Here is a 16,653-nt window from a genome sequence, read left to right as displayed (position 1 = left end):
GAAGAGTGTAGTACAAGTCGAAGCTGGTGTCCATGAATGAATAATGACTAATAAAATAGTGACATCTCCAGAATGACAATTCCTCAGTGTGAATCTGCAAATGTGCGGATTTGGGGCATAGTTAGGAACTTTCATTACTGAGAACCGCTATGCCAAGTTTACGTAAATCGTCTTACGTTTTATAATAGATTGTGGTCTTGTGTAATTACGAAGTTGGTGGCTATTAATTACATATACCTCATGAAAAAATAGGTAAACAGCCATTCTATATGTGACATGATCTGTTGTCCAGTCGCCAGGTAGTAGCTCAAATTACAAACGGAGAGCATACTATTGGCGTACTGTGACACAATCTTCAGTTCCGACTATCACCAAAAGGAACTGTGTTGAACTATGCATGGTAAGATTAAGGTATGTACTGCAAGCGTGAATGACAATAGTTTCTGACGTGTGCAGAAGATCTGACAAACAAGTGAAAGAACAAACACCGTGACCACACACACACTATAACTCAGACTGCAGTGGTATGAGACGATCAACAATCACAATACATCAACCACAGCAGTGAAGCGAACTATGTTCTGAGGCAAATAAACTTGGAAGTATAGCCAAAGCATTATGGTAGATGCAGCATTGCTTTTGTAGGCTTTGTTCAGTAGAAGTAGAAATGTATCTTGCAAGAGTGCTGTGAATAAATTAGTGTACAATGTCAGGAAGGGAAATACAGTGTATCAAGTCAAAGATGGCCGAAGTCAAGAAAAGACATATCAGGATGGACAATGAACAGAATTTAAGTTATGCAAACTAGACGCAGTAAGGAAGATGGTAGGCATCGATTCGAGAATATCAGAAATATTGGAACAAGGACAACAGAGTCTGACTTCATGGAGGATATGGTGGATGTGCAAGACAGTAGTACGCTAATCAACAAAACTTACAAAGTAAAGGGAAGACGTAACAGGAACAAGTTCAGGCAAGTACCAGAGGCGAAAAGTATTTAAATATGCACAGGCTCTTAGCAGCTGCAAATGCGCCAATGGGTCCGATAACCGCGGGCTTGGAAAGATAAACAAAAACACCACTGTAATAGAGAAAAGGATAGATGAAAACAGAGATGATAGGAAGAGAAAGACAGAAGGAAACGGTGCCTAAATAAGAGAAGTAAAGGCTCAATAATCAGAAAAAATGGTTCAAAAACCTCTGAGCACTAAGTGACTTAACGCCTGAGGTCATCAGTCCCCTAGAACTTAGAACTACTTAAACCTAACTAACCTAAGGACATCACACACATCCATGCCCGAGGCAGGATTCGAAGCTGCGACCGTAGCGGCCGCGCGGTTCCAGACTTTAGCGCCTAGAACCGCTCGGCCACTCCGGCCGGCTCAATAATCAGAGGTCCTCAATAAATGGAATGAGTGAATCAAAAAATTCGATCAACAATAGGCAAATCAACGCGTCGTGAGCAAGATCGGCCCGCAGCTAGCGTCTGTACAATGTGAGGCAAAAACCATCACAGAAAAAAATAGGCGAAATTAGCGACAATAGTGACACAAAGATCACAAATGTCATGACGAAGTTGGCAATATTGATGCATATGACTGATGGTACTGTAGGCACTACGAACAATAAGTTAGGTATCACGGAATGGCAAATTTTTCAGAGAGAAATTGCAAACGTTAATATGAAGGAGGGTACGACATAGTAACAAATCGGTTAAAAGAGTGCAGTGCTTTCGACAGAGATTGTAAAATTTTCATACTCAGACGAAGACTGCATCCAGTAGTATTTTTATACAGGCTTAAAATAGAGATATGCAAAAAATGGGCCAATATAAAAGACATAGATTTCGCTGTGATGAGGCCGAACAATGGAGCGGTCAACTGTGGAGATTCCCTGAATTTACAAGGATGACACACAACCAGTATGAAACGACTTCTTTGGATGAATATTTGTCAGGGATGAGATGAGGCTGTGAAAATATGTTAGAGTGACCAATGGGTCGATGGTAGGCATAGTAGGAAAGTCACTAGAATTAAACAGATATTTGGCCACACCAGTAGCGAACAAAACCTTAATAATATTAGTAATGAGCAGAGCAGACAAAACCTTCATAAGATGTGTAATGAGCAGAGTACCAGCACGTTGTGGAGATATGTCAGACAGCACGATAGTCGAAAAGAGAGAGCACACAAGGATGATTTGAAAACGAGTAAAGAGGAACCTTGGAAAGATACGACTGTAACAGAAATAATGTGGTCCTGAACTAGCGAGGTTACGCGTGCAGAGGTGACTAGCTGGAGTGCTAGCTAAATGATCGACGATATGCAGCGCTAAGCATTGCATAGAGGATGCAAAGAAGGAAGGGGCAGCTATGTGAGGGGGAGTTTCTGAGGTCACAGCAGTGGCCGCAGCAGGTGCAACAACTTTGTAGTAATCTTTCCCGTGTATGAACAGGAGAGCCGCAACTGAAGGAGAAATCAAAAGGAAGAGATGATAAGCAGGGAAACAGGAAATGGTTCTAGGCAAGCCACACCATGGAAGTAACGTAGGGCTCCTCCAAAAGCACGGATCGTAACTGAAAGCCTGAAGGACGAAGTGGAGAAACTAACAGAAGAAAGAAACTTAGTGGAACAAGAACAAGCGTCTCATATTGAAGCTGTAGAAATAGATATTGACGTGTAAGCTTTATACGAGTTGCATTCAAGTCCTAAGGCCTCCAACTTTTTTCCTCCGGACTGGAAAGAGATAGAAATATGCGCATTGTTTTAAAATGAGGCCGCGTTCATTGTCAATACGTCCCTGAGATGGCAGCACCGTACGGCAGATGAAATTTTACCGCCAGCGGCGAGAATGAGAACTGTTTTAAATACTTAAAGTGGCGACGTTTTCCTTACTTGAACAGCGTGCAATCATTCGTTTTCTGAATTTTCGTGGTGTGAAACCAACTGAAACTCATCGACAGTTGAAGGAGACATGTGGTGATGGAGTTATGGATGTGTCGAAAGTGCATTCGTGGGTGTGACAGTTTAATGAAGGCAGAACATCGTGTGACAACAAACCGAAACAACCTCGGGCTCGCAGAAGCCGGTCTGATGACATGATAGAGAAAGTGGAGAGAATTGTTTTGGGGGATCGCCGAATGACTGTTGAACAGATCGCCTCCAGAGTTGGCATTTCTGTGGGTTCTGTGCACACAATCCTGCATGACGACCTGAAAATGCGAAAAGTGTCATCCAGGTGGGTGCCACGAATGCTGACGGACGACCACACGGCATCCTACGAAAATGTTTTGAAGAACAAATTCCTTCCTGCACTGCAACAAAAACGTCCGAGAAGGGCTGCGCGTGTGCGGTTTCACCAAGAAAACACACCCGCACATCGAGCTAACGTTACGCAACAGTTTCTTCGTGATAACAACTTTGAAGTGATTCCTCAGGCTCCCTACTCACCTGACCTGCCTCCTAGTGAATTTGGGCTTTTTCCAACAATGAAAGACACTCTCCGTGGCCGCACATTCACCAGCCGTGCTGCTACTGCCTCAGCGATTTTCCAGTCGTCAAAACAGACTCCTAAAGAAGCCTTCGCCGCTGCCATGGAATCATGGCGTCAGCGTTGTGAAAAATGTGTATGTCTGCAGGGCGATTACGTCGAGAAGTAACGCCAGTTTCATCGATTTCGGGTGAGTAGTTAATTAGAAAATAAATCGGAGGCCTTAGAACTTGAATGCACCTCGTAGGATGAAGCATACTCAGTATCCGAGACATTGTGTGAGAGCCTACTGAAAAAAGGGGCCTATGAGTCAAATTTGCCAGTCTGTGGTATCAGAATTAGTGGATCGGTCGTTCACGGTATCAAGGTTATAAGGTGCCAATAATAACTGGTGCAGATGGGATGGAAAGCTAGAAAGTGGAATTACATTTCGAAAATGGAAAGTAAGAATTGGGAGGGAAAGAGAATGACTCCAGTACAATAATCTTCTGTTTTCTGTAGACAAAAAGGATGCTGACATACACCTTGTATCAGATGCATGAAAAGCCTTGCTGTTGTTTGAGTGTGAAAGTCACAGACCAGCCACTCTCAATGAACCATTACAAATATTCAAAAGTGCCAGGTAGTTAGTAGTTTCGACCTGACAGACCACCAAGTCCCGTAGGATAAATAATTTCAATAGTATACCACATTTTTATACGACAGCAGGTGTTACCAGAACTGATCCCCTCTTTTACATGTGTGTTAGACAGCGAATTATATGAAGATTTGCTAAGGCGAATACAGATTATGTCAACCATCTCATTGTGGTGAGTGAGGCAGTGGAAGAACGGATAGGCCGGCCGTGGTGGCCGAGCGGTTCTAGGCGCTACAGTCTGGAGCCGCGCGACCGCTGCGGTCGTAGGTTCGAATCCTGCCTCGGGCATGGATGTGTGTGATGTCCTTAGGTTAGTTAGGTTTAAGTAGTTCTAAGTCCTAGGGGACTAATGATCTTAAAAGTTAAGTCCCATAGTGCTCAGAGCCATTTGAGCCAAGAACGGATAATAAGAAATATTCTAATAAGCTGGAGGTAATATATATATATATATATATATATATATATATATATATATATATATAAAAGCAAATATGATTATCGGCGACGGTAAATCAAATTTTGAGGACATGTGTTTATGTTAGATTAGGCTCAACCCAGAGAAGCTACAACCAGTTAATAACTTACCCATATCTACATACCAAAAGCAATTGAAGAGTTTCTAGGGTATTAACTATTGCTACCACCATTTTGAAAATTAAGACACCCTGAACTATGAAATACTAAATGATTACTGAAGGAAAAAAAATTGACATTGAGGTAACCAATACAAATACAGGTTTCGAAAGAGGAAGACAAGGTTGAACAATTTCGAGATCATAGCCCACCCAAAGCCGACAAGGTTTTTAACATGGTGTGTCACATATCGAAATATGATGTTGGTACCAGCTGTACCAAGTAGATGAAGAACAGAGAAAGATAGTGGAAAGAACAATTATATTCGCCAGCAGCATCTTGACATAGTGGAAGGAAAAGTACCATGTCACACGGAAGGAGGTGCTAGCAGTACAGTATGTATTTAATAATTTCTGTTACTATTTAACCAACAGCTAACAGATAACAAAGCATTCTCATTTATAACGAAAGCCAAGCTGCAGCATTAGCGATTCAGTGGATAGGTCTTGGTACAGCACGAATTTTAGTTTGAAACCATTTCGCTTTTGAGAGTGAATAAGAAACCCTGTACTAGACCTTCCCACCTCAGAAAAATTTGCAAGGTTACTGGAATCAAATCCAGGTCATTCTGCACTGAAAGTAGTGACACATTTCTGCTACGCAGATGGTCGATTTCAGTGTGTATGTGTGGAAATACAGAAGCATGATACTGGTGAATAGCCTCCCCGCCCCTCTCCGCCTCCCTCTATGTCCCTGTAATGCTACTGGCTAATGTCAGCTACTGGGGAATGTCAGCTACTGGAGAAAATTAAATTAACTGGCCTTCTCGTTTTACAGAATTAAAGAAATCTCATTACTGTTGGCTGTGATGACGTGCGATAGGCAACAGTAAGTTTCTTCTGATGTCTACTGCTGCTTGCAGCATTTGCCACTCCCTACACGCAGATACAGCTGGCGACGCCATCTATGTATATGACATCCTTCCAACCCCTACACATACTGAGTCACTGCATCAGCTGCATCACAAAAGCTTTGGCGTGCCAAGAAAATGAAATCCATCGAGATAGGAATTGAAGTTACATGCGATATTGATTGAGCAAGAGTCAGTATCAGGTGGGGGCATAAAATGGTAATTCGATCCTTCTACCGGCCCCCAGACTCACCTCCTCATGCAACGGATAACTTTAGGGAAAACTTCACATCGGTAGCATGTAAGTTCCCCAACCACACTGTAATCATCGGAGGAGGCTTTAATCATCCAACAATCAACGATGATAATGACAGTTTTGTTAGTGGTGGGCATGGCAATACATCCGGCGCAACGTTTTAAATGCCTTTTCTGAAAACTACCTAGAACAGGTAGTTCGGCGTCCCTTTCCCGGTGGAAATATAATGTGTCTTACGTCAATAAATAGACCTGATCTCTTTGAGGATTGAAACTGGTATCAGTGACCATCAGGGAGTTGTAGCAACAATGATTATCAAAGTACAAAGGGCAAATAATACATGTAGGAAGATTTTTATGTTCGAGTAACTAAATTAAAGGCAGTAGTGGCGTTAAACTCTCTGCACAGGAAAGGAGGACATAGATGAACCATGGCTCAAGTTTAAGAGAATATTTGACGCTGCACTGGATGCCTCTGCACCTAGTGGAACAGTTCGTGAAAGGGAGGAACGCTTAATGGTACCCTGCCACTGTAAAGAAACTTCTAAAGGAACAGCGACTACTGTATAACAGGTATAAAACAAAGCGCAGGTCTATAGGTGGAGAGAGAGGCAGAATGAAACGCATTTGGCAGCCAAGAGAACAATGCGTGAAGTCTTAAATGACTACCGTAGCAGAATATTGTCAAACTATCTTTCACAAAACCCAAAGAAATTCTAGTTGTATGTAAAGGCTGTTGTTGGCACCAAAGCTAGTGTCCAGTCACTCATGAAAGATACTGGAACTGAAATTCAGAATACCAAAGCGAAAGCAGAACTGCGTAGCTCTGTTTTCAAATGTTCCTTTACAGAGGAAAGCCCAGGAGTATTGCTCTAACTTAATTCTCGTACCACTGAAAACATAAGTGAGATAGATATTAGTATCAGTGGTGTCGAGAAACAGATGAATTCGTTAAAACTGAACAAAGCTCCAGAGCCTGGTGACATCCCTATCAGATTATTTAGCGAATATGTAACAGAGTTACCTCTTCTGATAACCATAATCTACAGTAGATTACTCGAATAAGGAACTGTGTCAGTAGTTGGAAGAAAGCACAGCTCACACCTGTCTTCAAAAGCTGTAGTAGAACTGATTCATAAAACTATCATCTGATATCGTTGAGCTCGACTTTTTGTAGCATCTTAGAACATATTCTGAGCTCAAATGTAGGGGGATATCTCGAACAGAGTGACTTCCTCCATGTCACCCAGCACGGATACCGAAAACACAGGTCATGTGAATTCCAAGTCGCAATTTTGTCACATGACATATTGTAAACTATAGATAAGGTAGTCGGGAGGATACAGTATTACTTAACTTCCGAAAACTATATGACCCAGTACCACATCTACACTTATTATGAAAAGTAGCATCATCTGCGTTACCGAGCAAGGTTTGTGACTGGGTTGATGATACCTTGTTGGGCAAAACACAGCACGTTATGTTGGATGGAGAGTCATCAACAGATATGGAAGTAACTTCGGATGTGCCCCACGGAATAGTGTTGGAACACTGGCTGTTCATGTCCCGTATTAACGACCTTAATGACCTTTCCCAGTTGATGCTGCCACGCCTTTGAAAGTGGTTTGGAGAGTATAGATGTAGATATTTGTGTTGCAATGTATCTTTGAGTATACGTTGTAGGTAAAGTTAATGGGAAGCTATGATTAATTGCTACAATACTAGCAAACTTCAGATTGTCCACAAAAGATATTGCATGTCCATCACTTATACTTCCCATATTTGAATACCGCTCGTACGGGATTCATATTATGTTTCAGTAACATGAATCATAAAGAGCTCAGAATTATAGACAGTGTGAATGGTCACAGGCTTATTTGATTGACTAAATAGTGAAACAGAAATGTAGGAAAATTTTAAGAGGTGGACGCATTGAGAAAGATGCCTTACGTGTGCTGAGAGCCTGCTAATAAAATAGCACGAAATGTCTTTCAGGGCAAAAGCTATGAATATTCTTTGACTCATCATATATATTCCGTAGGTACCTCGTACATGTAATGACGTAAATAACAGTCCTCACGGTAACGTACAGGAATCCGTTCTTTCAATGCTGCATGGAAGCATGTTTCTGTATGGAACAGAAAGAAACCACAAAATGGCTGCCAACTAGCCTCAAGGTGAAAAAAATAAATAAATGAGTGGATTAAATTAAATTACGGGAACCCCACAAAATTACTGGCAATAACAACTGTAGAGCAGTAGTATCGAACTGTAATAAATTAGATGGCATAGAAGTTGTGAGAATTTAGTTTGAAAATGTAGCTAGCTAATTAGGAACGTGCAAAAACATAAATTTGCTGGACAATACTTAAGACCTGCTGCAGGTTTACATTTATATAGCCAGGAAACTGAGAATACTCTTATCATTTTCATTGAGATGTGATTCAAGATTCGGTATTGTTCAGTGCACAGATTTGCGAGACATTCAGCATCAACAGAGCGTAATTCATATTAACCGTATTAATGGTCCCGTTTTTATTCAGATACTTTTACAATAGTTTTGGACTGCAAGTGTTCCTTGGAAATCGTAAGGGTGAAGCATTCGATAATGTTTCGCACTTTCTTAATGAGTAATGTACGAGCTTAGAGAGGATCGGACCACATTCGTGACTGGATTCAGGATTTTTTAGCAGATATCGACAGAAATAAAGGTAACATGTATTGTCCGGAATGTGGGAGTATTATAGGTCTGTCACTGTTGTAAATTCTATAATTAAGCTTCCGTTCGCTCTTTCTAGTAACTTCCAGCACAATTATGGAGTGTATGTAGTGACACTTAAGTTCAATAATCCCTAGATACTTGAAGAGACTTCTGCAAGATGTTTGATTATCAACTTGGTGTAACAGTGTTGATATGTATGTAAAATACATACATTTTGATCGTAGATGCATCATCTTACAAGACTATGCAGTGGCTCAATAATGGGTTAAAAATCACAACATGTGTTCAAAATCCCGTCTCCATATCACCACAAGGAGAAATTTCTAAGTTCAAAGCAGAATGAACGAGCTTTTTGCTTAATATATCCATGAGCTTATGCTAGCACAGTTTGCTATCCACTTCGATGCCACGTCCCATATGGAGCCCCATCCAGTAGGCACTGGTTGATCTCCACTTGTGATACCTGGAATCCAACAAAATGGACTTTTGGTAATATTTTTTCGTTACATTATTTCTCTGGTTACTTCTGCTATGGGCGTGTGTGCACCTTTCATCAGCATACTTGTGTCATCAATAAATATACAGTTTTTCAAAGGTCCTCCAATGCTCATGTTCTATCCATCACGTAGGTCAAGTTGTAATATACAATCATGCTCATAAATTTTGGATAATGCTGATGCTTGGTGAAACAACGCTCTGGTGGGCGGTTTGCGGGTTTAAATCACCTCGGGCTGTGACCATGCGGTGCATTTGACCTGTGGACGTCGCACGGTGCCGCTGGCAGTAGTCCACATATGCAGGGTGTGTTGGTGCATGTCAGAGCACGGTGCAGCGAGTAAGTGTACAGACGTTTTCAGATGTGCTGTGTGTTGAAAATGGCTCAAAGAACACATGTTGATGACGTTATGAGGGGTAGGATACTAGGGCGACTGGACGCTAGTCAAACACAGCAGGTCGTAGCACGGGCCCTACGTGTACCACAAAATGTGATATCAAGATTATGGCAACGATTCCAGCAGACAGGAAACGTGTCCACAGTGTACAACACAACAAGAAGACCGATATCTCACCATCAGTGCCCGCACGTGGCTCGGAGTACTGCAGGTAGCCTTGCTCGGGACCTTACCGCAGGAACTGGAACAGTTGTCGCCAGACACACAGTCTACAAACGACTGAACAGACATGGTTTATTAGACAGGAGACCTGCAAGGTGAATTCCACTGACCCCGGATCACAGGAGAGCCAGTAAAGCCTGGTGTCAAGAACACAGTATATGGGCATCGGAACAGTGGACCCAGGTTATTTTCACGGACGAGTCCTGGTATAGTCTGAGCAGTGATTCTCGCTAGGTTTTCAACTGGCGTGAACCAGGATCCAGATACCAACCCCTCAATGTCCTTGAAAGGGACCTGTATAGTGGTCGTGGTTTGATGGCGTGCGGTGGGATTATGAGTGGTGCACTTACACCCCTGCATGTCTTTGTCAGAGGAACTGTAACAGGTCAGGTGTATCGGGACGTCATTTTGCACCAGTATGTCCGCCTTTTCAGGGGTGCAGTGGGTCCCCCCTTCCTCCTGATGGATGATAACGTACGGCCCCTCCGCCGCGCGGGATTAGCCGAGCGGTGTAAGGCGCTGCAGTCATGGACTGTGTGGCTGGTCCCGGCGGAGGTTCGAGTCCTCCCTCGGGCATGGGTGTGTGTGTTTGTCCTTAGGATAATTTAGGTTAAATAGTGTGTAAGCTCAGGGACTGATGATGTTAGCAGTTAAGTCCCATAAGATGTCACACACATTTGAATATTTTTGATTTGTACAGCCCCTCCAAGCTGCTGTCGTGAAGGAGTACATTGAAACAGAAGATGTCAGGCGAATGGAGTGGCCTGCCTGTTCTCCAGACCTAAATTCCATTGAGCACGTCTGGGGTGCTCTCGGTCGACATATCGCTGCACGTCTTCAAACCCCTAGGACGCTTCAGGAGCTCCGACAGGCACTGGTGCAATGGTGGGAGGCTATAACCCAGCAGCTACTCGATCACCTGATCCCGAGTATGCCAACCCGTTGTGCGGCCTGTGTACATGGGAATGGTTATCATATCCCATACTTATGTCGGGGTACATGCGCAGGAAACAGTGGCGTTTTGTAGCACATGTGTTTCGGGACCGTTTTCTCAAATTATCACCAATACTGTGGACTTACAGATCTGTGTCGTGTGTACTACCTATGTGCCTATGCTATTAGCGCCAGTTGTGTGTAGTGCCACGTTGTGTGGCACCACATTCTGCAATTATCCTTAATTTATGAGCATGAGTGTAGTTCGTAACCTTTCTCAGTTGTTGTTGTTGTTGTTGTTGTCTTCAGTCCTGAGACTGGTTTGATGCAGCTCTCCATGCTATTCTATCCTGTGCAAGCTTCTTCATCTCCCAGTACTTACTGCAGCCTATATCCTTCTGAATCTGCTTAGTGTATTCATCTCTTGGTCTCCCTCTACGATTTTTATCCTCCACGATGCCCTCCAATACTAAATTGGTGATCCCTTGATGCCTCAGAACATGTCTTACCAACCGATCCCTTCTTCTAGTCAAGTTGTGCCACAAACTCCTCTACTCCCCAACTCTATTCAATACTTCCTAATTAGTTATGTGATCTACCCATCTAATCTTCAGCATTCTTCCGTAGCTCCACATTTAGAAAGCTTCTATTCTCTTCTTATCCAAATTACTTATCGTCAATTGTTCACTTCCATACATGGCTACACTCCATACAAATACTTTCAGAAAGGACTTCCTGACACTTAAATCTATACTCGATGTTAACAAATTTCTCTTCTTCAGAAACGCTTTCCTTGCCATTGCTAGTCTACATTTTATATCCTTTCTCCTTCGGCCGTCATCAGTTATTTTGCTCCCCAAATAGCAAGACTCCTTTACTACTTCAAGTGTCTCATTTCCAAATCCAATTCCCTCAGCATCACCTGAGTTAACTCGACTTCATTCTATTATCCTCGATTTGCATTTGTTGATGTTCATCTTATACCCTCCTTTCAAGACTCCATTCCGTTCAACTGCTCTTCCAAGTCCTTTGCATTCGGGAGGACGACGGTTCAATCCCGCGTCCGGCCATCCGGAATAGGTTTTCCGTGATTTCTCTAAATCACTCCAGGCATATGCCGGGATGGTTCCTTTGAAAGGGCACGGCCGACTTCCTTCCCCATCCTCCCCCAATCCGATGAGACCGATGACCTCGCTGTCTGGTCTTCCCCACACAACCCAACCCAACCCCAAGTCCTTTGCTGTCTCTGACAGAATACAATCTCATCGGCGAACATCAGAGTTTTTATTTCTTCTCCATGGAATTTAATTCCTACTGCGAATTTTTCTTTTGTTTCCTTTACTGTTTGCTCAATATACAGATTGAATAACATCGGGGATAGGCTACAACCCTGTCTCACTCCCTTCCCAACCACTGCTTCCCTTTCATGCCCCTCGACTCTTAAAACTGCCAACTGCTTTCTGTACAAATTGTGAATAGCCTTTCGCTCCCTATATTTTGCCCCTGCCACCTTCAGAATTTCAAAGAGAGTATTCCACTCAAGATTGTCCAAAGCTGTCTCTAAGTCTACAAATGCTAGAAACGTAGGTTTACCTATGCTTAATCTTTGTTCTAGGGTCAGTATTGCCTCACGTGTTCCAACATTTCTACTGAATCCAAACTGTTCTTCTCTGAGGTCGGCTTCTACCAGTTTTTCCATTCGTCTCTAAAGAATCCGTGTTAGTATTTTGCAGCCGTGACTTATTAAACTGATTGTTCGGTAATTTTCACATCTGTCAACACCTGCTTTCTTTGGGATTGGAATTATTATATTCTTCTGGATGTCTGAGGGAATTTCGCCTGTCTCATACATCTTGCTGACCAGATGGTAGAGTTTTGTCAGGACTGGCTCTCCCAAGGCTGTCAATAGCTCTAATGGAATGTTGTCTACTCCTGGGGCCTTGTTTCGACTTAGCTCTTTCAGTGCTCTGTCAAACTCTTCACGCAGTATCATATCTCCCATTTCATCTTCATATTGCTCAGTATGTGCAGCATAAGTGTATTAGATGTCCGTAGTATAATAAGCGTCTCCATTGCAGGGTGACTACGGCAGCGCTCTGGTTATCAAGACGGCAGAAGGTTACAAGGCGATCGGCGTGACCAGCTTTGTTCCGGATGGGGGCTGCGGCACAGCTGGGGCGCCGGCAGCCTACACCAGGGTCACCTCCGTGCTCGACTGGATCACCACGACCGCCGGCATCAGTGCTAAATGAGCAGCTGCTGACGTCTGCTACACGGCTCTGTTGTGCCACCATCTCTTTTGTTTAGAATATGTCGTAATACGCTAACATACACTACTCTGTTGTATAAGCGATCGTCTCTTCACAACAATAAAGTGACTTCAACTTTAATAAAGTGATGTATTATTTTCCGATGTAGCACGTAGCCGCCTTCCGACGATCTGCTGTCGTCGCCTTCTCTGACGTAAGATGTTGATGTTGTTATCTACTGTATAAATTGTTCAAATGGCTCTGAGCACTATGGGACTTAACTGCTGAGGTCATCAGTCCCCTAGAACTTAGAACTAGTTAAACCTAACTAACCTAAGGACATCACACACATCCATGCCCGAGGCAGGATTCGAACCTGCAACCGCAGCGGTCACGTGGTTCCAGACTGTAGCGCCTAGTACCGCTCAGCTACTCCGGCCGGCATCTACTGTATATGTCCGACTTTTCGTTATATCTACACATCAGATGGAGCAGCCACAAACATCTTCACTGTAACGGCGATTAAATTTCGGAATTTCATAATAATAATTAATGTTGAATTTTTGCACAGTCGATCACCCTTCATTTTTTGCTACGTCACCGAATACAAGATAGTTAATAACGTCTTTGCATGCTACACTACTGGCAATTAAAATTGCTACACCACGAAGTTGACGTGCTACAGACGCGAAATTTAACGGATAGGAAGATGATGCTGAGATATGCAAATGATTAGCTTATCAGAGCACTAATCTAAGGACATCAGACACACCCATGCCCGAGTCAGTATTCGAACCTGCGACCGTAGCGGTCGCGCGGTACCAGACTTTATCGCCTAGAAGCGCTCAGCCACCCAGGCCGGCCGTGAAAACCTAATCACATGTCAGTTTTAGTATAATATATTTGTCCAATGAATACCCGTTTATCATCTGCATTTCTTCTTGGTGTAGCAATTTTAATGGCCAGTAGTGTAGTTATCGGCCGGTGTTGGCCGAGCGGTTCTAGGCGCTTCAGTCCATTAGGTTTAAGTAGTTCTAAGTTCTAGGGGACTGATGACCTCAGATGTTAAGTCCCATAGTGCTCAGAGCCATTTGAACCATTTTTTATGTTAGTTATTGTTGTGGATTGGCAAGACAGCCAACCCACCAGGAGGAAGCCGAAAGGCACGCGTGTAAGCTCACGCAGGCTGGCGTGAGGTCTTGAACAAGACAAGGTAATTATACTAGCAAAAAAAGTACGTAGCTGCTGGAATACTTAACTTTAATCCATAATTGGTGAACATCGCTCTTGACGGTACATGTTTTACAGCATCAGTAGTAACTGGTAATGGGGCCTTGCTAGGTCGTAGCAAATGACGTAGCTGAAGGCTATGCTAACTATCGTCTCGGCAAATGAGAGCATAATTTGTCAGTGAACCATCGCTAGCAAAGTCGGCTGTACAACTGGGGCGAGTGCTAGGAAGTGTCTCTAGACCCGCCGTGTGGCGCCGCTCGGCCTGCAATGGCTGATAGTGGCAACACGCGGGTCCGACGTATACTAACGGACCGCGGCCGATTTAAAGGCTACCACCTAGCAAGTATGGTGTCTGGCGGTGACACCACATTCCTCCCCCGCAAATCGGCGGACGGTTGTGGCATAAGGCTTCCGCCCACCGTGGAGAGGACTCCATGCGACGAGGTGGGGAGCCTAACAACAGGCTAGGCTGAGCCACCCGCACCCTGCCATTCGCACCGAGGGGAGCTAGGAAACGCCTGAAAACCTGCTTCAGGGTGCACGCCAACATGCGGTGTATGCGCCCGTAGAGAGACAGGAGGGGCCGAAGGGTCGACCTCCATCGGGCCGGGGCACCCGACGGGCGAAGACGACATATGGTCCGGAGCGGGCAAGAGTTCCATGGCGGAGGACAACTGGTCACGGGAAGCGATCGGCGGCGCGTGACCCAGGGAGTTGCCCGGCGGTTGCAGCGACGCGTCCACTGCGGGCGTCGCCGCCGGGAGAACAGGCGGCGGCGGCGGCGGCGCGTCGCCATGGGGCAAAATGGGAGGCAGCGTCGGTAACACCTGGGGCTAAGGCGTGCCAGTAGATGGGTCCCCAGGGCGCTGCCCGGACGGCACCGTCGCTGAAAGCAGACGGGGAGCGGCAGATCCCGTGCGACGACAGAGGCGCAGCTGATTAAGATGCCGACGCACCTAACCAGAGGGCCCCTAAAACCAGATATATAACGTGGCCGAGGAGCGAAGAATGCGCCCTGCGAGCCAACGCCGTGAACCTCGATAGTTGCGATAGTAGACAACGTCGCCTGGAGTAAAAGCAGGTGTCTGCCGCTGCAGAGGAACCTGATGCGGCGGATGTAGCAAAGACATCAAGGTTCGATGAGGGCGACCGTTGAGCAACTCAGCCGGCGAGCGACCATCTCGGGGCTGAGAGCGATACGAAGACAAAAAGAGCAATAACGCGTCCTCCCGAGAATGCGACTCTTTCAACTTCAACATCTGTGACTTGAAAGTCCTGACCAATCGTTCAGCGGCACCGTTTGACTGTGGCGAAAACGGCGCGGACGTCAGATGTTGAATACCATTGGCCTTGAAGAATGACTGAAATTCTGCGGACATGAATTGTGGGCCATTGTCGGAAACAATAGTCTGTGGAAGACCTTCAATGCAAAAGATAGCGGATAACGCTTGGATGGTGGCAGATGACGTCGTGGAAGACATCCGGACAACAAAAGGAAAATTACTGAATGAATCGACCAGAACCAACCATCGAGCATTCCAGAATGGACCAGCAAAATCGATGTGTAAGCGTTGCCAAGGGGAAGTGGCTTTTGGCCATGCAAAGAATTTCTGCGGTGGTACTGATTGTTGTTCGGCACACACCATGCAAGAAGAGCACATATTCGTAATCGCAGCATCGATTCCGAACCAAGTACAGTGCTGACGGGCAAGTTGTTTCGTTCTCACTATACCCCAATGTCCTTGGTGGAGAAGCTGTAAGACAGAGGACTGTAACGAACGTGGGACCACGACCCTGGACTGATCATTATCAGAACGCAAAACACCATGTCGTACAAAAAGTCGCTCCTTGTGAGCAAAAAATCGGCGAACCAACGGATCCCCGATCCGTGACTTTGACAAGGGCCATTGCGTAGCAACAAAACGCAGAACGGTAGCAAGGACAGGGTCTGCAGCTGTGGCTGTAGCTACACGACGAAAATCAATCGGAAACGATTCGACCACGTCATTGGTTTCCGAATCAATGAACATGCAAGCAAGTTCGGAGGAATCGAATGATCTATCCTAAGCAACAGGCAAACGGGACAACGCATCGGCGTTTCCGTGCTTAGCAGTGGACCGATACAAGATATCGTAGCAGTACTGCAAGAGACCAGCGAATGAATTTCTGCGCTGTACGTGGAGGTACAGGCTTGGTCGGATGAAAAAGCGATGTCAAAGGTTTGTGGTCTGTGATGATGGTAAAGTGACGACCATACAAGAAATCATGAAACTTCGTAACACCAAATACGAGAGCCAATGCTTCTTTCTCGATCTGTGAATAATTTCTTTGTGCAGACGAGAGCAATTTGGACGCAAAGGCAATAGGGCGATCGTGCGAACCATCTTTGTGCGCAAGCACAGCACCGATCCCGAAATCCGATGCATCCACCATCAACAAAAGGGGCTTCCGGGGATCGAATGGCATAAGGCAAGTATTGGAAAGCAACGCCGATTTCAACTGGCGAAAGGCGCATTCGCATTCCGTCGTCCAGACGA

At 44.7% G+C, this 16,653-nt stretch overlaps 1 protein-coding gene across 1 annotated transcript in view; it reads left to right on the top strand.

Moving 5' to 3' along the window:
• Positions 1–12,886, top strand: part of LOC126106135 (brachyurin-like) — an 88,033-nt gene extending 75,147 nt beyond the window's left edge. Inside the window, exon 6 of the mRNA XM_049912378.1 lies at positions 12,713–12,886. Within this exon, the coding sequence (XP_049768335.1) occupies positions 12,713–12,886 (174 nt within the window). The remainder of the gene's footprint in view (positions 1–12,712) is intronic.
• The last annotated feature ends 3,767 nt before the right edge of the window (positions 12,887–16,653 follow it).

This window comes from Schistocerca cancellata, chromosome 10, assembly GCF_023864275.1.
Source record: "Schistocerca cancellata isolate TAMUIC-IGC-003103 chromosome 10, iqSchCanc2.1, whole genome shotgun sequence".
Classification (NCBI taxonomy): domain Eukaryota; kingdom Metazoa; phylum Arthropoda; class Insecta; order Orthoptera; family Acrididae; genus Schistocerca; species Schistocerca cancellata.
This window is presented reverse-complemented; position numbering and strand designations above follow the sequence as displayed.